Raw genomic sequence first — 22,452 nt, 5'->3', positions numbered from 1 at the left:
AGAGATGATTTGCCTTCTACACTTCACACAAAGCTTCCATCTTATGGCATGCGGGTATTCACAACCATTATGAAGCAGTCACAATAAAGCAGGAAGTGGGATGGATTGTGTCTCGCGTCATCGGTTCACCAAAGCCTCATTGGTGAACCGATGAGGAAAGACTCAGTGACTGCGCCGATTGGATGCTGTGCCGGTGATATAAAGGGTTCGGCTAAAGGTTCAACCTCCTTTCGCTTCTCATACCGGCAGGGTTGAGTCACCGTGGCGCTAGTCCATTCCAGCCCAACAATACCCACAGTCAACCTCAGTTCAGTAACTCGGTAAGTCATTCTGAAATACATTGGTGTTAACAAAAAGTTCTAGTATATTAGTTGAATTTGCTGGCAGGATTTGCTTTATGTATGACTGATGTGCATGTTCACTGGGGAATGCTGAATTTTCTCCTCGTGTTAAATGCTTGACGGTTATTTTATTAACAAATATGTATCGCATAGTGAATTATGAAGGTGAAAGTATTCATATCATTGTTATCGAGGCGTAATCATCGACTCAAATGCTGCATTAAGGCTATATAATGGCGGAGGGGGAGGGGGGGTGGAGAAATCCTGACGCGTTCGAGAATGTTCTCGAACAACTGTTAAGCTACCCGGATACCCAGAATATACAGGCTTCCGGTTTTTGTTTTTTTTGTTGTTTTTTTTTTACTCTAGAGCAAAAGTAAAAGGTTTTGTAAATCTTTTCAGATTTAATTCTTTAAATATTTTCTTGTGCTTTAGACACATTTTAATACAATAGTTTTAGTATCAAAGCACTCTAGCTTTTAGATTTCCGGTTGTACCAGTTTGCTGTGCACGTGATTTATGACTGACGCATGGCTATTGCTTGGCCATGAGCCATGCTCTTTCAAGGCGGGTTCCTTCATTTTTTTTCTGTAAGTGGGTGGGTTGTTGGAATTGGGGTTTGTTAGCCCAATAACGTTGTTAAAATGCTTAATGTTTTATGGCCAAGGGGAAAATAAAAGCTCTTAATCAAATTTATATAATCAATATAAATTTAAAAGACAACTCTAAATTAAACTTGAAGGATAATTAAAGCAAATCAACTAAAACCATATGTTTTTGTTGTACATTCTAGTTCTATTAGTCTAAATTGCCTTAAATTGAATAATTGGGTAAAATGTAGTTGTTCAATTGAATTTGACATTAAGCATGTTATAAAGGATTGAAGTAAAAAAGTTACAGGTAACTAGAAGACCAATATAAATGTAACACTGTTCTTGCATTTCTTTAGGAAACATGTCAAAGGGACCAGCAGTTGGTATTGATCTTGGGACCACCTACTCCTGTGTTGGTGTGTTCCAGCATGGCAAAGTTGAAATTATTGCCAATGACCAGGGCAACAGGACCACACCCAGTTATGTGGCCTTCACAGATACCGAGAGGTTGATCGGCGACGCAGCCAAGAATCAGGTTGCCATGAACCCCACAAACACAGTCTTCGGTAAGGGTTAAAATTTTACTTAACAGTAAAAGTCAATTTGGTTGATGAATACCAATTTTTTTTCAAGGTAGGACACCTTGAAAAAATTGGTATTCATCAACCAAATTAAGTTAACGCCTCAGTTTTACCACCCATGAGCTTGTCTTGAAGCAACTCATCTCTGTTAAAGACCAGTCTTGAGCCTTGTGGATTTGAGGGAAGAATGATATGACTATTGCAGAAGTGTATTGCATCTTTTTAAAAAAAATAACTAAATATAACTTTCTCTTTCAGATGCCAAACGCCTTATTGGCCGGAGGTTTGACGATACAGTTGTGCAATCAGACATGAAGCACTGGCCATTTAATGTCATCAATGACAATAGTCGCCCTAAAGTTCAAGTTGAGTACAAGGGTGAATCAAAATCATTCTACCCAGAGGAGATTTCCTCCATGGTGCTGACAAAGATGAAGGAGATTGCTGAAGCCTACCTCGGAAAAGTATGCTCTGAATTTTCCTTTGTGGAATAGTCGCAAGTTTTCACATGACTCATCAATTTAATGTCCATATTTTTTTTTTTTTTTACATTTCAGACTGTCAACAACGCTGTAATCACAGTGCCCGCTTACTTCAATGACTCTCAGCGTCAGGCCACAAAGGATGCTGGCACTATCTCTGGCCTGAATGTTCTGCGCATCATCAATGAGCCCACTGCAGCTGCCATTGCTTATGGGTTGGACAAAAAGGTAAATGGGTAAAAATTTATTCTGGATTATACTACTTTTTTGTTAACTGTCTGTTCTTAAGCACTATCAAATCTGTTCTCAGGTTGGATCAGAGAGGAATGTTCTCATATTTGATCTTGGTGGTGGCACCTTCGATGTATCCATCTTGACCATTGAGGATGGTATCTTTGAGGTCAAATCCACTGCTGGTGATACTCATCTTGGTGGGGAGGACTTTGATAACCGCATGGTCAACCACTTCATTGCAGAGTTCAAGCGCAAGTACAAAAAGGACATCAGTGACAACAAGAGGGCTGTCCGTCGTCTGCGCACTGCTTGCGAGAGGGCAAAGCGCACCCTGTCTTCCAGCACACAGGCCAGTATTGAAATCGACTCTTTGTATGAAGGAGTTGACTTCTACACCTCCATCACAAGGGCTCGATTTGAGGAGCTCAATGCTGACCTCTTCCGTGGCACCCTGGATCCTGTGGAGAAGTCACTCCGCGATGCCAAGATGGATAAAGGGCAGATTCATGACATTGTATTGGTTGGTGGCTCCACCCGTATCCCGAAGATCCAGAAACTTCTCCAGGATTTCTTCAATGGAAAGGAGCTCAACAAGAGCATTAATCCAGATGAAGCTGTGGCCTATGGAGCTGGTAAGTTTTCAGAGGAGAAAAAAGCTACTGATGATAGCTGCCCTATTATAATCGGAATTTAGTTATCTTGAAATAATTTTTTTTGTTTTTAGCTGTCCAGGCTGCCATCCTGTCTGGTGACAAGTCTGAGAATGTGCAAGACCTTCTCCTTCTGGATGTCACACCTTTGTCTCTGGGTATCGAGACTGCTGGAGGTGTTATGACTGTCCTGATTAAACGTAACACCACAATTCCTACCAAGCAGACCCAAACCTTCACCACTTACTCTGATAACCAGCCTGGTGTGCTCATCCAGGTAAGTGTAGCCTTATTTATCTTGGCCTTTTAATTGAAGTTATGTTAATTTCTGCCATTCACATTCCACTAGAGATTGAGACTCATGTTGTCAGACATTAGCATTTGTGTAGATGTGGAGTGGAAAAATTATTGGCTGACCTCTATTTCAACAGGTTTATGAGGGTGAGCGTGCCATGACAAAGGACAACAATTTGCTGGGCAAATTTGAGCTAACTGGAATCCCTCCTGCTCCTCGAGGCGTTCCCCAGATTGAAGTGACATTTGACATTGATGCCAATGGCATCATGAATGTCTCTGCTGTTGATAAGAGCACTGGCAAGGAAAACAAGATTACCATCACCAATGACAAAGGTGGGTTTTGATTGATGACAGTTTTGATTGATGACATCAAAATTCTGGCACAACTTGTGACTCTTTGCTGTCCTTCTAGGTCGGCTCAGCAAGGAGGATATTGAACGCATGGTTCAGGAAGCAGAGAAGTACAAGGCAGAAGATGATGTTCAACGTGACAAAGTGTCTGCTAAGAACGGCCTGGAGTCATATGCTTTCAACATGAAGTCCACTGTGGAGGATGAGAAGCTGGCCGGCAAGATCAGCGATGATGACAAGCAGAAGATCTTGGACAAGTGCAATGAGGTCATCAGCTGGCTGGATAAGAACCAGGTAACCCCACCCCCAAGCACACACCAGAAAAAAATCACAATAGTATCAATTGCTATGAAGGGCTTATACAATATCTATATTTTGTAGACTGCTGAGAAGGACGAGTATGAGCATCAACAGAAGGAGCTGGAGAAGGTGTGCAACCCTATCATTACCAAGCTGTACCAGAGTGCTGGAGGTATGCCTGGAGGAATGCCAGAGGGCATGCCTGGTGGCTTCCCTGGAGCCGGTGGTGCCGCTCCTGGTGGTGGATCCTCTGGACCAACCATTGAGGAGGTCGACTAAACATTCAGCTATACCAGCTGCTACCTGACGTGTTTTCTAATAAAGTAACCCTCCTAGAACAAGTAAAATGCAGGAGTGAAATTTAATGACCTAAAAACAGGGTTCAGAGATGTCATTTATGGCCATTGTTTGCAACACAGGTGCAAGGGAACAACTTGTAGTTGGCATGATTGAGCAGAGTCTTCAAATGTCAAAGTGTTTTGTGTATGGAGATGTAACTGCCTTGACAATAAATTAATCTTGCAACCCTTATGTGTTGTACATTAACTTCTAACTTGAAACTGGAAGCTCTTAATTTATCTCAAAGTAGGATCTGTAAATATCTTGGGGTGGGGTGGGCACTGTCTTAATGCTCTATTGACTAATTTGTGAAATTCTCAGGATTCTTTGTCAAATGTGAAATGAAACTAGAAATTCCTATGGCTTACCTGTAGGTAGGTTCAAAGTAAACAGGGAAAGTATCCTCCCTGTTACTTTACCACTATGGAACATGAATCTACAGAATGGGCTCAACATTTCTAACAAATACACTCCAGCTTTTTTTTTTTTTTTTTTTTTTTTTTTTTAAGTTTTAAGTGACAATTTATTAAATGGTAAAAGGAGGAAAATAAGCATTTTGTATAACAAATTTACTAAAACAATGTTTTAACCCTTGGATGCACAGCCTACGAATATCTACACTCTTCCACAAATGGGGTCAAAAATAACCCCAAATAAAATCAGTGTTTTGCTGTAAACTTAGTACTTCAAAATCTTTAAAATGAAGAGTTGTAATATTTTTATATTTGAGGTATTCCTCATGAGGCACTTTGCATTTTTATTAATTTTAAGGAACTGCAGTTTTTGTATCGCTTGTATCACTTTTGTATGCTTGTTCGGCATATACTGCAGAAGCTGGGTCCTTCCCTCTGAAAGGCACAAGTTGTTCATCCACTGTAACACAATCACGTGAGGATGAATTTGTGCCTGCAGTTGACCAGGAACAGGCCCCATATGTAGCAGAAAGCTGCCATGTGGTTTGTTTAGGCTCTGGTCCTCTTGTCATCAAAGTGCAAGAAACTGCAAATATCTTCAAATCTTTGAATTGACATAGTGGCCTTGTGCAATGGGTTATGCAAAGAACTCTCAAAAAACACAGACTGGTACATCCCAGTTCTTCTCACTTCCTGCAAGAATGGCCAATCAAATGAAGTCCATTAGCTTATGTTTGATTACATTTTTCCACTCTTTTCCCCTGTCTGTGGCTACTCTTTGTGCCTGCATGTCAGCACCTCTTCTATTAGGCTACGTTCACATTGCAGGCGAAAGCGCATCAAATCCGACTGTTTTGACCCTATGTGACCCATATCCGATCATGGTAGGACAGTGTGAACGGCACAAATCCGATCTGAGTCACTTTCGTATTTGGTACTGAATCGCAGGCACGTGCAGAGCGGGGGGCTGGAGGGGCTTGAGCACCCGCCCCTTTCCTGATGGGTGCCCAAAGTGCCCTTTTGTTGAGGAAACTTTTAAAAAATGTTTAATTTTTTTATGTGTGCGTGCGTGCGGAGTCCTGTCTGTGCCCCTCAACAATAATATATACTATAATCACAGTTTTGCTAAATAAAAGGATCTGGCTTGCATCAGTCACATGATCACATTTAACCAATGATCGCCCTTGACGGCAGAACGCGCTGGTTATGAGACGGGAAAGAGCTCACAAAAAGCACGCGCATTTTTTGCGGTCCAGAGCCGTAGGAGAAACACAAGTTAACTCAGAGATACAGACTGATGCGACAAAACCAGTAAGTAGGTGTACAGCGTACACTGTAGTGTGTAGCACACAGGAGTGTTAGCTTATTACGTACACGTTGGTAAGCTGTCTTGTGGCAACTGACGAACTGAAACAAACGAGCGTGCTGTGTGTGCAACAGCGCGACAAACATTACCTGTCCTTTTATTAACTGCACAAGTAGTGCTGGTCATAGCTGCTGGCTACCTGTGTAAGGCTGTCATGGGTCTGTAGCTCTGTCAGCGTTTTAGGGAACATATTTAGTTTTAAAGTAAGTTACAGAGCTTTTCCTGTCTTTCTGGAGGGATTATATTTCACTAAAAACGATCTAATATGCATGTCCACATAATTATGCATTATTATAATATTTTAAAAAACACACGCTGTATTTTAAAGAACATACATTAAGAAGCAGATTATATTAGATTTATATTTTAAATAAGACAAAATTTGGATTTTACAGCAGTGAAATTATTGTATGTCTACAGTTTAAAAATGTAATAAGCTTTGCCCCTGCACAGAGTGGATAGTGAAACAAATGGAATCATCATAATGACATTATTTCATATTTATTACTTCCCCCTCCTCTTTGCTTTATTATTGTAGCTCTAGTAATAAATAATAATGTAAAGATTCTGGATCAGCACCATGATGCCCACAGTATATACAGTATTCTGAAGAAGGTCTAAAACGTCACTGTGTGTGCGTGCATGTGTGTGTTTTATTTAGATGGATTTTTAAAAAAAATACTCATGATATAACATTGTCCAGACATGGCTGGTAAGGACATGAGGAGGAAACAGTAGAGCTATGTGAGGCTACTAAAGGCAGTGCTATAACATTTTTCTCTCATCATTTTATTATAGATTAAGTGCAAGAGTTGTTAGGTATGGAACGCCAGGACTGCCATAATGAATTAATTAAATACACCATTAAATAATTAATTAAATGTGGCAATAATTAATTAAAATTGGAATTAATTAATTAAATAAATAGTTATGACACATGTAATTAATTAATTATTGACACATTTAATTAATTATTTATGTATTTCACATTTTAATTAATTATTGACACATGTAATTAATTAATTATTGACACATTTAATTAATTATTTATGTATTTCACATTTTAATTAATTATTGACACATTTAATTAATTATTGACACATTTAATTAATTATTTAATGATATATTTATTTATTTCATTTTGGCAGTCCTGACGCCTGGCTCTCGTCATGAAATAATTTTATCTGTCAGCCTCACCCATCAAACTCAGGGGGCGGGGTTAACGCTGCCCATGCAGCTTCTCTAACATTTGATTGGTTGCCGTGCAAAGTAAGTCAAAACAGGTCGATCCTAGAAAATCGATTGCTTGTGTAGACTTGGGGCAGCCAGTTATCCCAGAATGCAGATCAAATCACAAGCAGCAATGGTGGTGGTGTAGTTTTAAAATACCCCGTTTTTCTGTCACCAGCTACACTTTTAACAGTGTTTTAGCCGCAAATGTCGCGACGTATGTCTGGTCAGGTTGTCAACATAGAACATGTTTGCAAAAGTGCTCAGATGTTTTCAGAGATTTCACTAGCTCTGCTAACAGTTAGCATGCAGAGTGCACCGAGGGGGTTACGTTAACCGGTTTGTTTACATATTCCACTCTCCGTGTTCCACATGTTGCATTCGCAGATTCTCATTTTCACCGAACGATCGTCTCTTTCCGCCTGGTCTTGTGTCTCTGTGCTTCTGTAACATAAAGAACGAGCTGACATTTTTCTCACGAAACCAGCGATCAGCTCAACAGACCCTCAGTTTACCTGCATGCATCCTCCTCCTCATCTGTCAGCTGTTTAACACCTGCTGCTAATTCAAGAAACACGCCTAGTTACCTGGTGATAGTCACAGTTTAACTGGGCAGCCGGTGCTCGATATAACGCAATGTCAGCGCATTTTTCTGCACAAGATAAGTAAATATAGTGTTTTCCCCGAGCGCAGAGCTGCTGGAGCTCGTTTCCTTACAGAGCACTTTATAGGCGAACAGCTTTATCAGCGGCTGATGTCCAATCACCGGCACACAGCTTTCAAACCTCAGCTGAGTTTTAGCTCTCAGTGGTTAAACGCTGGACTTCATTCACTCAGGTTCTGTCTGTCGGGTCACGTTTACTTCGCTGTTTTATTTACAACTGAGCAAATCGGTTTGGCTGAGGTTAAAGTTACGTTTCATAACTGCATAGTTTCACAGACGTTTAATGGTTCACTGGCACATGTGTTAGACTGAACTATCATCTAAATATCATCTGTTTTTTAATAGTTATTCAACTGTATTCTAAGCACCAGCTGTCTGTTAGAATGTGATTTTTTTTCTCTCTCTGTTGGCAGAGGTATAAAAATGCGCAGGAAAATCTGACATGCATGGTGAACTTCACCGACGATATTTAGGGAGGAATAAACACACGTCAAACATAAATGAACCATTTGTCTGTCTCCATAATTGAGAGAATTTTGTCTTCTTATGTCAACACTCTCTCTCTTTTTTTTGCTTTTGTTTTGCTTTTTCGGTCATGTTATGTTTACCTGTCAAAGGCTTGTTACAAACTATGAAACACATTGTGCAGACTTCTGGATGTTAGAAGAAAACTAATACTGCTCATGAATGAGACTAAAGGCAGGAAGGTGTCCTTTAAAACTAAACATGTTAATAGGACCTCCCTGTTTATATCATAGTTTATGATATAGCACGTGTATTTCAGTAATAGCCTGCTGAGGCCACTATACGTGCTGGCCTCATATCAAATGTGAAGGCAGACTGAGTCTATGTTTGACGTTTTTTATATCTAATCTTCCTTTTCAAACATTTAAACAGCAGCGAGTCTGCAGCTGAGGGAATACAAATTCAAATTGTCGGAACAGGTTTGCTCGTTTCTTGGATTCATTTGGTGATTTATTAAATGTATAACTGTTATTCTAATCTGCTGCTGAGTCTCTTACACTTTTCTTTATGCTGTATATTTTCACGTCTCTGGAATAGTTAGCAGTTAGATAGTCAGCTGGGAAACTTTGTGTTAACTCATGGAGCTGAGGATATCGTGGATATGCTGACCTCGTTGCGTGGTGTACAGAGCGAGGTCAGCATGATTAATATTCACAATAAAAATATTAGCCGAACATCATGAAGTCTGTATGTGTTTCATAGTGTCGAACAACCTTTGTACAGTTAAAGCCAGCAGTTACTACATGACGGAAACACCAACGTTATCTCTTTTATGTGTTTATACACAGGTCACGCTGATTACTGAACAAAAACCCAAAGATCAGATGTTAAACAGATTTATTTGCTCTCTCTCCTCCTTAAACATGTTTTTAATGTTAGTTATAATTCAGAATTGGCGACTGAAACACGTAGGACACATAAGAACATCAGGAAATAAAACATCGATAAATATAACCTCAGTAAAAGAAGTCAGCGGGGGTTACTACAGCTGTGTACCGGGGCCTGCGCTTTGTCGGTGGGATTGCTTGCGAGGCGAGCGGGTCTATCCCACGCTTTGCCGTGAGACTGGGCAGACATCTCCGAAATCATCGAAACACTTTTGCAAAGAGGCTGTATCTTGACAAACCGACCAGACACATGAAGATTAAACCACTACATTCTCGGCTAAAAAAATATTAAAACGGTATTTGGTAACACACAAACAGGGTTTTTCAAAGCTCAGTTCTGTTAGCTTCCACATGCCGGTTGTTGTGTGCTAGAAACAATGGCCACCAGGCCAAAGCAATGGTTTTGACTCGATCAGCGTTAACCCCGCCCCCTGAGTTTGATGGGTGAGGCTGACAGATAAAATTATTTCATGATGAGAGCCAGGCGTCAGGACTGCCAAAATGAAATAAATAAATATATCATTAAATAATTAATTAAATGTGTCAATAATTAATGAAATGTGTCAATAATTAATTAAAATGTGAAATACATAAATAATTAATTAAATGTGTCAATAATTAATTAATTAAATGTGTCAATAATTAATTAAAATGTGAAATACATAAATAATTAATTAAATGTGTCAATAATTAATTAATTACATGTGTCATAACTATTTATTTAATTAATTAATTCCAATTTTAATTAATTATTGCCACATTTAATTAATTATTTAATGGTGTATTTAATTAATTCATTATGGCAGTCCTGGCGTTCCATAGTTAGGTGTGGATAATTTTTTGTTGCCTTATGGTTCCAAGCGCTGTCACCAATCTTTGCATTTTGTTATTATCTCATGACACTTGTTTAATCAGCTACCATCTCTCCTATGGACTCTTTAATTAAAATGTGAAATGTCTACAGTCTCAGATCAGCACAGCCCTGCCCTCCAGCACGATCAGCAGCAGGAGCAGCAGAAACCCCTCAACAGCAACATTGTACCCATCAGGTAAAACATCGGCTACGTTTGCTTTGCCTTGTTGCCCATATTAGATTCTTGATGACTGTGTGTTGTTGTTATTCAGCCTGGTTCAATGCGCCCCTTTTTAACTTTGAGCACCCGCCCCTTTAAACCTCTCTGCACGGCCCTGCTGAATCGGATACATATCTGATGTTTCAGAAAGTGACTGCTGTTTGAATGGTCATGTCGCATTAAATCCGTCTTTTATGTCACTGACACAAGACAGAAGCCAATTATCAGCGCCTGATAAGACATCGTGGATGCTTCCTGGGCATCCCTTGTAGATGTTAGTGAAGACAACGTTGGAGAAACGTGAACATTTTATTTGTACTGTATAATCTGCAGATTCTGACAGAAATCTGCAACTATCCTTTGAAGCACCGCTCCTCTCTCAAACATCAATAAGGATAATTATTAGACCGTATGTAAATAACAAAAGCAAAATTGGGAAACGTAAAGTCGGAAACAAATCTTTATATTAATCTCCAGTGTTGGGGAGTAACAGAATACATGTACCGCCGTTACGTATTTAAAATACAAAATATGAGTAACTGTATTCCATTACAGTTACCGTTTAAAAGGGTGGTATTCAGAATACAGTTACTTTGTTGAAATAAATGGATTACACTGCGGTACTTTCCTGTTTCATATTGTCGCGGGTCAGGGCTGTTTGGGTTTTGTTTGACAGCTATGTTCTGTTGTTCCAGGCGGCAGCGTTACGGTTGCCATGGTTACAGGGCGACGCTCTCTCTGCGACTGTGTGTTTCCTGGGTGAGAGAGCGCCTTTTCGTTGTTGTTGTTGTTGTTGTTGTGCTAAGCTAACAGGCAGAATGCTACAAGCATAGCTCTAAAGAATGTAGCATCATGGGCAGTGTAGTCCGTGTTGCAGGGAGAATGGACTGCCATACACGTTATGGGTCTGTGAGCGCGAGGAGGTAGATAAAGGGGAGTGGAAAGGTACGAGTTGTCATCGAGGAAAAACGGGAGCTGGAAGCATGTAAATATAATAATAATTATATTTACAGCCTATGGGTGGCTGTAGCTCAGGTGGGAGAGCAGGTCAGCCACTAATCAGAACGTCGGTGGTTCGATCCCAGGCTGCCTCCTGGCTGCATGCCAAATATCCTTGGGCAAGATACTAACCCCGTGTTTGCTTACTGGTGGTGGTCAGAGGGCCCGGTGGCGCCAGTGTCCGGCAGCCTCTCCTCTGTCAGTGCGCCCCAGGGCAGCTGTGGCTACCATAGCTTGCCGTCGCCAGTGTGTGAATGTGTGTGTGAATGTGTGTGTGAATGGGTGAATGACTGAATGTAGTGTGAAGCGCTTTGGGGTCCTTAGGGACTAGAAAAGCGCTATACAAATGCAGGCCATTTACCATTTATAACCACTGAAGCCAAGAAGAGAGCCTGACGAGCCCAGTTGTAAGTAAGTTCGTGTTTTCCTCCGAAAACAATACGTTCCGTTGAGTTGAGCATTGAGCGTTCCTTTCAACGCCTCTCTCTGTCTCTCGCAAGAAAAGTTGACCCACACAACAAAGTAAAGCTATTTTTCGGCTACGAGCCGACAGGGACCCCGCCGTATTAGTCAGAGGTCCCTTTACTACAGTTCGGAGTCGCGGACCTTCAGTAATAGTAATAAATCACACAGCAATAGTACATTCACGTTGTTGTAAAAAGCATGATAATATATTAAGTAATCCAAAGTATTCAGAATACGTTACTGTCATTGAGTAACGTAACGGAATACGTTACAGAATACATTTTGGGGCATGTATTCTGTATTCTGTAATGGAATACATTTTAAAAGTAACCTTCCCAACACTGTTAATCTCAGACATTCACCGTCAACTTAACTCTTTAGGAGCTCCTGACTCTGAAGTAGACTTCCTGGTTCCCCCACTGTCGTCCTGTCAGTGATTTTCAAGCTTTACTCTTCTCTCCATAACTGACGTATCTAATCTCATTAAAAAATCTAAGTCATCCACCTGTCAACTTGACCCTCTCCCTACTGTGTTAGTTAAAGCCTGTCTTCCCTCGTTAGCACCTCTCATAACCAATATTATTCATTCCTCCCTGAACACTGGAATTGTTCCTGAAGCACTGAAAACGGCTTCTGTTATCCCAATTCTCAAAAAGCCTGGTGCAGACCCCAATAACTTTAATAATCTTCGCCCTATATCAAATCTCCCCTTTATTTCAAAAATTCTTGAAAAAGTTGTCGCCGCCCAGCTTCATTTACATCTCAATGACCATAATCTCTATGAACAATTTCAATCTGGTTTCCGCCCCAATCATAGCACAGAAACTGCTCTGTTAAGAATTACCAATGACCTTCTGATGGCAGCTGATTCTGGTCTCCTATCCATTCTCATCCTTCTTGATCTTAGTGCGGCGTTTGATACCATTTCTCACAATATTCTCCTGAACCGGTTAGCTTCCATTGGTATTAGTCACACCCCCCTTGCCTGGTTTACCTCCTATCTCTCAGACTGCACTCAGTTTATCCAACTTAAATCCCATTCTTCAACTCTATCCTGTTTCTGCTGGTGTGCCCCAGGGTTCAGTATTGGGGCCTCTTCTATTCATTATTTATATGCTTCCTCTTGGTTATATATTCTGAAAATATAATATAAATTTTCACTGTTATGCCGATGACACCCAGCTCTACCTTTCTTCATCCTTCCCACCTACTTCCCTCTCAGACTGTCTTATTGAGATTAGATCCTGGTTCTCCTCCAATTTCCTCAAACTTAACAGTAATAAAACTGAAGTTTTACTTGTTGGTACACCATCTATCTTAACCAAATCCCACAGTTTTTCCATTAACATTGAAAATTCTCCCACCCTTCCCTCCCCTCAGGTTAAGAGTTTGGGTGTCACACTTGATAATACTCTTTCATTCCAGTCTCACATTAATTACATAACCTGGTCTGCTTACTTCCATTTACGTAATATTAACCGACTCCACCCCTTCCTTACTCCCCATGCTGCCGTCATCCTTGTCCATAGTCTTATTACATCCCGTATTGATTACTGTAATTCCCTCCTATTTGGTCTCCCTAAAAGGTCCCTTCATAAACTCCTTCTTCAAAATTCTGCAGCTTGGATTATAACCCGTACTCCGTTAAGTGCTCATATTACCCCAGTTCTTCAGCAGCTTCACTGGTTGCCCATCGAAGCCAGGATAAATTTTAAAATCTTACTTCTTACATACAAGTGTATCCATAAATCTGCTCCTTCATATTTGTGTGACCTGCTCCATATCACCACTGTTTCTCGCCCTCTCAGGTCATCATCTGCTATTCATCTTACTGTTCCGTCCTCACACCTTATTACTATGGGGAACAGAGCTTTCAGTCGCTCTGCTCCCCGGCTCTGGAACTCTCTTCCTCCTGCACTAAGAAATATTGACCCCCTCTCCGTATTTAAGACACAGCTCAAAACACATCTGTTTAAACTGGCTTATTCACTTTAATGCTGATTTTATCTGTTGTCATGCTCCGTTTTGTAATTTTAACTTATTTTATCTATTTTATGACTACTGTTCCTTTTATTAATTGTGTTTTTTGTAAGGTGACCTTAGGTTTCTGAAAGGCACCCTAAAATAAAATGTATTATTATTATTATTATTATTATTATTATTATTATTATTATTATTATTATTGAGGGCCGTCAGTCAAACAATACTGTCTGTAGGGCTGCCACGATTAATTGACTACAGCAACTATCAAAATCGTCGATGACTGATTTAATAGTCGACGCGTCATTTGAAGCTTTGTAAGATCACAAAAGACGCAGTAATAAGCAGTAGGATTTAAGAGTGTAATAACGGACTGAAACAGAAGATGGCAGCACTGCATGTACAAGGATGCCAGCTGCCGTTAAACCCCGAAGAAGAAGAAGTAGCTCTGTCCCAGAATTCATAGCGCAGCCCAGCTCAGTTTCCAACAATGGTGGCAGCTAGTTAGTGTTAATATTACTCTTATTATTCTTTCTGGGTTACAAAATAAACATTTAACATATGTTCAGGCGAGAATGTAGCTGTGTAAACCTCAAATATCTGCTCAGTTGATCAAGACGCCACATATTTTCAAAAGCGCTCTGACGTTTTCGGAGACGTCTGTTACCCACTAGCACGATAGCTAGCCGGGGGCAAGGCTCACTAGAGCCCGTGAGAACACCGGACTCCCGGCAAATCGTCTTTCCGTCTTTCGCTACTCAGGTTACTCAGGTCACATTTTATTTGTAGTGTGAACGAGCAGACAAAAAAAATCAGATTTGATCAAAAAATCAGAATTGAGCATTAAGACCTGCAGTGTGAATGTAGCCTTATATTATCAGACATGAACATCTTCCATGCATCTACTGGGGAGACAGTACTACAGGGAGTGCAGAATTATTAGGCAAATGAGTATTTTGTCCACATCATCCTCTTCATGCATGTTGTCTTACTCCAAGCTGTACAGTCTCGAAAGCCTACTACCAATTAAGCATATTAGGTGATGTGCATCTCTGTAATGAGAAGGGGTGTGGTCTAATGACATCAACACCCAATAGGGCTTTGGAGCGTGATGTCACGGGGGTGGGCGTGGAAAGGATTTTGGCCCAATCCGCCATTTTGGGGGTCTAGCGCAAGTGAAAAGGGAGCGAAGTCACACACAACAGCCATGGTTCGTATTTGCTGCAATGTTCGATCACACGACCGGCAAGAGAATAAGGTTGAAAATGGTTTATCTTTTCATTCTTTCCCAACCTGGAAGCAACATGAGGCAGCTCGTGTATCGGATGTTACCAAACGAAGGCGTCTAGCCTGGATAGCAGCTGTGAGACGAGCTGATGTGCAGTTCGCTTCCATCTCCAAATATCTGTTGGTGCTCCAGACATTTTCATTCCGGTAAGTTTTAAATATGTTCATATCACTCTTTATAGCCTATTAGTTTTATTTTCTATGCGCTCTGAGGTCATAGCAAATTAGAACAAACATCCTACTGAGTGATTTTGCAGAACTACCTTCTATTTATAGAGTTGCTAATTATTTGGCATTATTGCAGCAAACCAGCCTATGAAATGGATGACATCGTGACTGGGTTCCAGTGCTACACAAGGGACCTGCTTCAAACATACCACCATGCCAATCAGATTACTTCTTCCATGTGAGGGTGAAGAGGTGACCCTCCTGGATAAGATGGTGAAGGTTTGCTGCGTTTTGGTGAACAGTGTGATAATAAAACCAGGGGAGAATGAAACTTGCTCCTGTTAAATATTCTTAAGTATTGTGCTGTTAAAATTGCTGTATTTTTTCAAAAGATACAGTAAATAATGTTAGTAGTGGGTGATATCATGTAAACACTCATGATTTTGTGTAAACATTTTGTCATTTGTAAACTATAAATGACATGGATTCTACATTATAACTGATGTGATGTTCTTTAAGGTGGTTTTAATAAAAAAAAAAAGAGGCAAAAATTTGTTTGTTTCTTTATTCAACTTTTGAACAGTGGTACTCAGTCAGTATATATTCAGTAAATGCAAATTATTTACACGGCAGTGCACTACAGGCATAAATCTAGACCCCTAGATAAAACATTATGGGTCATTCCCACAACCCACAGCTTTACTGTGTTCCAGCAAAGTATCCAATAGCAGTGACAACTCCTCCAAAGTAGCAGGTGGGATTTTTCTGTTTTGAGGACGGCTCCTTTTACCTGTCAATACGGATGGTCTGTTTATATTTTGATCAAGAGCCTTTTTTTTGGGCAGCTGAAGAGGAGAAGTCTATCTTATGGCCAACCTCTGGCTGTATCTTGGTCATATTACCCAGCAAAACCCAGTATGCAGGTTCATCTGTAACTGCCCTTGTGCCACGGATCAACACTGTTGCTTCTACATTAAACAGAAGAGCAGCAACATGGCTGCAGGTCTCTGCGACTCCGGCTATACAGGTGCAGTGGGCTGCTTCAACCTTCCCTGTGATGCTCACAGTGACCCATGGCTGCAATGCTGGTTCAGTCAGTCTTTGAGAGTGCAGTACCTGAAACACACACAGACAAAGTTCATTTAAAGACAAGAACTATGAGCCAAGGCCGACATAAATGTGTTTTATCTACTTTATCATAAATGTAACAAAGTGTTTAGAAAGTTAGCACATACATGTAATTTTTGATTTTTTTATGTATCCATCTATAGAACGCTGCATGTTATATTCTAAATCTGCCTGTTCTCTGTCAGAAACCTGCCTGCAGAAAAATGAACCTAAAGTATGTAATGCAAGGATGTAATCACTTTCAAGATGGAGAAAGCATAAAGTGACAATTATGAATCACTTAATATGATAAGGAGATTCTGCAGGTCATTAATCAATGTATAAAACTAAAATAAAATGTATTTTTAGTGACACAGGATACAAACATGGAAGCAAGATGTATAATTAGGATTATTTATAATAAATATGAATAAATTAGTGCAATTTCTTTAACCATAAAGAATAACAATCCTTCAGGACAATGTCACATCAATGCACTGAACTCATTATGTTATCCACCTAACAGCCTCCACATGTTCTCACTGTAATTTCCCCCTCATGAATGAATTTATGCTGCACTAATCTGAATGTTTGCAGGGAAATCAAACGCATTTCACACGCAGTACTCAAGCTGACTTACCTTTGTTTGAATGACGACTTGTACGCGCTGACTCCACAGACAAGGTCAGGCTATGTCAATAGCGGTTGGTCTTCAGGGTTTCTACTCCACGGCCGTATTTCATACGGGTCCACATTTCCAATGCACGCTATTTTCTGCAAGTACCACTGCTTTGCCTCTGGACGCAATCGGTCTCTATACAGTTCATTCTCTTTTGAGCTGCTTTTAAGCATCTTTCTTGTAGTCATCATTCCAACACAGTGTGTTTGTTTTGATTCGTAGACCCCGAAAATGGCGCTGCGCTCCCATAATGCATTGCGGCGTGACGTCAACTCCAAAGCCCTATATCAGGTGTGCATAATTATTAGGCAACGTTCTTTCCTTTGGCAAAATGGGTCAAAAGAAGGACTTGACAGGCTCAGAAAAGTCAAAAATAGTGAGATATCTTGCAGAGGGATGCAGCAGTCTCAAAATTGCAAAGCTTCTGAAGCGTGATCATCGAACAATCAAGCGTTTCATTCAAAATAGTCAACAGGGTCGCATGAAGCGTGTGGAAAAACCAAGGCGCAAAATAACTGCCCATGAACTGAGAAAAGTCAAGCGTGCAGCTGCCAAGATGCCACTTGCAACCAGTTTGGCCATATTTCAGAGCTGCAACATCACTGGAGTGCCCAAAAGCACAAGGTGTGCAATACTCAGAGACATGGCCAAGACGACCACCACTGAACAAGACACACAAGCTGAAACGTCAAGACTGGGCCAAGAAATATCTCAAGACTGGTTTTATGGACTGATGAAATGAGAGTGAGTCTTGATGGGCCAGATGGATGGGCCCGTAGCTGGATTGGTAAAGGGCAGAGAGCTCCAGTCCGACTCAGACACCAGCAAGGTGGAGGTGGAGTACTGGTTTGGGCTGGTATCATCAAAGATGAGCTTGTGGGGCCTTTTTGGGTTGAGGATGGAGTCAAGCTCAACTCCCAGTCCTACTGCCAGTTTCTGGAAGACACCTTCTTCAAGCAGTGGTACAGGAAGAAGTCTGCATCCTTCAAGAAAAACATGATTTTCATGCAGGACAATGCTCCATCACACGCGTCCAAGTACTCCACAGCGTGGCTGGCAAGAAAGGGTATAAAAGAAGAAAAACTAATGACATGGCCACCTTGTTCACCTGACCTGAACCCCATTGAGAACCTGTGGTCCATCATCAAATGTGAGATTTACAAGGAGGGAAAACAGTACACCTCTCTGAACAGTGTCTGGGAGGCTGTGGTTGCTGCTGCACTCAATGTTGATGGTGAACAGATCAAAACACTGACAGAATCCATGGATGGCAGGCTTTTGAGTGTCCTTGCAAAGAGAGGTGGCTATATTGGTATCACTGATTTGTTTTGTGTTTTGTTTTTGAATGTCAGAAATGTATATTTGTGAATGTGGAGATGTTATATTGGTTTCACTGGTAAAAATAAATAATTGAAATGGGTATATATTTGTTTTTTGTTAAGTTGCCTAATAATTATGCACAGTAATAGTCACCTGCACACACAGATGTCCCCCTAAAATAGCTAAAACTAAAAACTACTTCCAAAAACATTCAGCTTTGATATTAATGAGTTTTTTGGGCTCATTGAGAACATGGTTGTTGTTCAATAATAAAATTATTCCTCAAAAATACAACTTGCCTAATAATTCTGCACTCCCTGTAAACCCAGGTGCAAGCCCTGGCCGATTATTCAGAATATTGTGGCTAGAGCAGTAAGAGGGGCTCATTCTGTTAGACACAATATCCATTTCCTCATCAGAGGACGCCTCTGTATGTGACTGGCTTTGTTCAGCGGGGGGGGGGGGGGGGGGGAGGACAATAGTCTGGGTCCTCTATATCTGAGATGTCACATTCTGAGTCAATGCCTCCGATGGGCTCTTCATCCCATCCGTCCTGAATCATTTGTAGGGCAAGGTCCACAGGGATCCTAGCTGGCCTCATAACAGCCATGATACTATAGACTCTATAGTATAGAGTCTATAGTATAGACTATTAAGAAGAAGAAGAAAAAAACATCAGAAAGGACAGTGTTTGAAATGTACAGAAAACTATAAATCATGTATGTTATTGTGTAAAAATGAATTCCTGATCCATCACAAGTGTAAGTCAGAGTTGCTAAGAATGAAAGTTTCATAGAAGGCTCCATAGGACCTGTTTGGGGTCATTTCTGACCCCACTTGTGGAAGAGTGGGGTAGTGATACAAAAACTGCATTTTTTTTTAATTAATGAAAAAATAAATAAAAATGCAAACGACCTCATGTTACAAACATATTTTATGAGCAATACCTGGAATATGAATATATTACAACTTTTCATTTGAAAGATTTTGAAGCTAGAAAAACAACCTCACGTGTGCATCTAAGGGTTAAAACACATTTTTAAAACAAATATTACCCTATCACAAACCAAAAATAATTGGGACTTTAACAGAATTATATGGATCAAATTAGTGTTCAAGTGAAATAATTCTCGTTTCCGTAATTATAATGGTGGGTAGGAAGTAGAGCTGGGCGATAGAACGATAACGATATGTATTGCGATATAACTTTTTCTCGATAGAAAAATTTAACTATTGCAATAGACCTCGCTGCTCTTGTCCTCTTAAAAAAAAAAGAAAAAAAAAGGACAGCCAATCCAAATTAAGTAGCGCAGAGCCGAACCAATCACAGCCGCAGCGTCACGTCACGTCATGTCACGAAATCTAGCTCCACCTGCTGCTTTGGCATGTTCATAGCAGCGTTTTCCTTCATTTCTGCCTTTATGTGTGGACGGGATTATTTTTTAAAACGAAAACGGAAAATCTCCGTTTTCAAAAATACCTGTGTACGTGTGGACGTAGCCTCAGTCTCTGACTGGAAGCGCTAATTCGTCATTCGGCTTTTGTCAGACTAAAGTAACTGTTAAAACTGTTTGAAAAGCTAAGCTATACAACAAGGAGAGATTGAGAATTTCCTTTTAGTTCTCAGTTTATTTGATATTGACAAAAGTTAGTCAGTTTTGTCTGTTCTTCTGTAAAACAAACTAAGATTTATTTTTAGAATTAATATTTTGTTTCTAAGTGGAATTGACAATTTAGTCTGTTTCATTTGTTCTATTTTGAAACTTAAACGCTTTAGCGGCTGCCTTTTGTGTAGTTTGCAATATTTGCCTTTATTTATCTGAAAAAGTCTCATGTTCCTTAAGTACATCTACCCTGTTGAACTTATTATGGGAAATAAATATTTAAATAAAAACAAGCTGCTGATTATTTCACATTTTACTTGTGAGCAACGGCACATTTAAATCTTACAAATATAGTTATTTGGCTTATATCATGATAGATATCGTTATCGCCTGAAATGAAAAAAAACATATCGTGATATGAAAAAATCTTATATCGCCCAGCTCTAGTAGGAAGCTATATTATGTAGAGCAGATTACTGTGCAGCAGAATACTGGCATAACAGGATTGTCTTTTTGTCACCTAACCTTAACACAACCTGTCCAATCCCAAATGGGATGGTTGAAATTGTACCTGGATTACGTTATATTTTTTTCAATCGGCCTTTTATTTTGAAAACCCTAAACAGGAATCATTAAATACAACCATATAATTTTATCTTATTCTATGCATTATAAGTTAAAAAGACAGACATGGAATTTTCTGTTTCATAAACTATTTACAGTAGCTTCTCTACCATTTCTTCTTTCATTTGGCAGTTTTACCGTCGAAAAAGACAGCTATTTTTCCTCTGCTGAACTTGACTCTCAGGCCACTATTATATTTATTTAGTCACATATAGTTTTTAAGTGGTGGAAACAAGCTGTTGTAGATTTTACTAATCTCCTTGGGCCCATTGTTCCATTGGAAGACTAAATTTAGGGTTAAGCATTTCTTGTTGGATAGTCGAAATCACATTTATTATACAAAGAAATTCATGGTCGACTCAATGACTACAAGGTGCACAGGTCCTGTGGTTGTTGGCTCCTGTGACAATTACAACTCTTCTGGTAAAGTTTAAGCAGAGGTGGATCGAGTATCCAAAAATTGTACTCAAGAGTAGCATTACTTTAAAATATTATTACTCAAGTAAAAGTGAAAAGTAGTCTTCAAAAATGTTACTCAAGTAAGAGTAAAAAAGTACTTAGTGAAAAGCCTACTCAAGTAGCGAGTAACTGTTTGAAATGTCTGATTTGTTTTATAAATAAATGCTATCAGACAAACAAAAATAAATAAATATACAAATTTTAGTATTTTCAACAGGAATATATGTAAAAATATCAACAATTTTTTTTCCAGATTTCAGTTTTTCACAACATAAAGCTTTTTTCACCAATACCTACAGTAAATAATATAAACATATAAACAGTACAAACAATGAAAAGATATGCTGTAAACTTGCTCCAAATGGCACAGCAGCCTCAGAGAAAACATTAGAACGAGGCCACTTCAACATATGTACATACAAGGCAGCTCAGTTTAACATAAATTGTATGGGTTTGCATTTATTTCTGCATATTTAGGAAAAATGTGCCATTTCTTCACTCAGTGAAGTGATGGTTAAGCTTCAGCAGCAGTTTGCTCTCAAGGTTCTTGCTGTGAAGCTGTAACTGTTTAGCAGTGAACAGGAGTCCTGCATGACTGAGAAGTCCTTCACAAGCTTCAGATGCATGAAGAGCTGTATTGATTTTGATCAACAGCTTCTTGATGTGAGGAACGCCATGCAATAGATCCACACCTCCAGTGAATGGACATGAAAGGTACCTCTCCAGCTTCCCTGCTTCTGGCTTTCCTGACGCCATGGATCCATCATCTTAATCGGTTAGGCTGCTGTTTGTGCTGGTCTCATTCAGCTCGGAGTCTAGGTGATGTCTGATGAAGTTGAGACCTGTGGAAAGATGTATGGTTTTTGAAAGAATTAGGTCTGGTGATTATATTGCTGTATACACTGCCAAGCTGCAGATGTTTGGCAAGAAGATTTGATCACACTGGAGATGTTTTTTACTAACTCTTGTAGAAAAACAAAATCTTGTCATTCATATCCCGCACAAACAGTTTGCAATGAATTCCAGATTAAGTTTAAAATAAGAATGCGTGCAGATGCGGAGGCCCTAGCGGACTGATCCCCAGCTGCCAAGACTGGCAATAGGGACAAGTTACTTTGAAAAAGTAATTAATTATAGTTACTAGTTACTTCTTCAAAAAAGTAACTGAGTTAGTAACTGAGTTACAAGATTATAAAAGTAATTAATTACTAGAAAAGTAACTATTGCATTACTTTAAATAAAAATGTTTAACCCGCTGGGGTCCAGGGTATAATTGGCCATTTTTAACTACTTTTGATGTTCCCTCTAAATTTCACCTTTAAAAACGATTTACTTTGCCTTGTTTGGTATCATCCTTTTCAGCACAACCTCACATTTCTGAATTTACAGTTGTGTTTTCATTTTGACATACTATATTAACACAATTGATCTAAA

The 22,452-nt window shown here is 39.7% G+C and overlaps 1 protein-coding gene across 1 annotated transcript; it reads left to right on the top strand.

Moving 5' to 3' along the window:
- The first annotated feature begins 207 nt into the window (after nt 1-207).
- On the top strand, nt 208-4,360 carry hspa8 (heat shock protein 8). The gene is made up of 9 exons (XM_026181659.1): nt 208-320; nt 1,291-1,500; nt 1,774-1,979; nt 2,073-2,225; nt 2,308-2,863; nt 2,956-3,158; nt 3,313-3,511; nt 3,591-3,823; nt 3,911-4,360. The coding sequence occupies exons 2-9, from the start codon at nt 1,296-1,298 to the stop codon at nt 4,106-4,108; spliced, it is 1,953 nt and encodes a 650-aa protein (XP_026037444.1). The 5' UTR covers nt 208-320; nt 1,291-1,295; the 3' UTR covers nt 4,109-4,360.
- The last annotated feature ends 18,092 nt before the right edge of the window (nt 4,361-22,452 follow it).

The sequence above is a fragment of the Astatotilapia calliptera genome, chromosome 10 (genome assembly GCF_900246225.1).
Source record: "Astatotilapia calliptera chromosome 10, fAstCal1.2, whole genome shotgun sequence".
Lineage (NCBI taxonomy): Eukaryota > Metazoa > Chordata > Actinopteri > Cichliformes > Cichlidae > Astatotilapia > Astatotilapia calliptera.
This window is presented reverse-complemented; position numbering and strand designations above follow the sequence as displayed.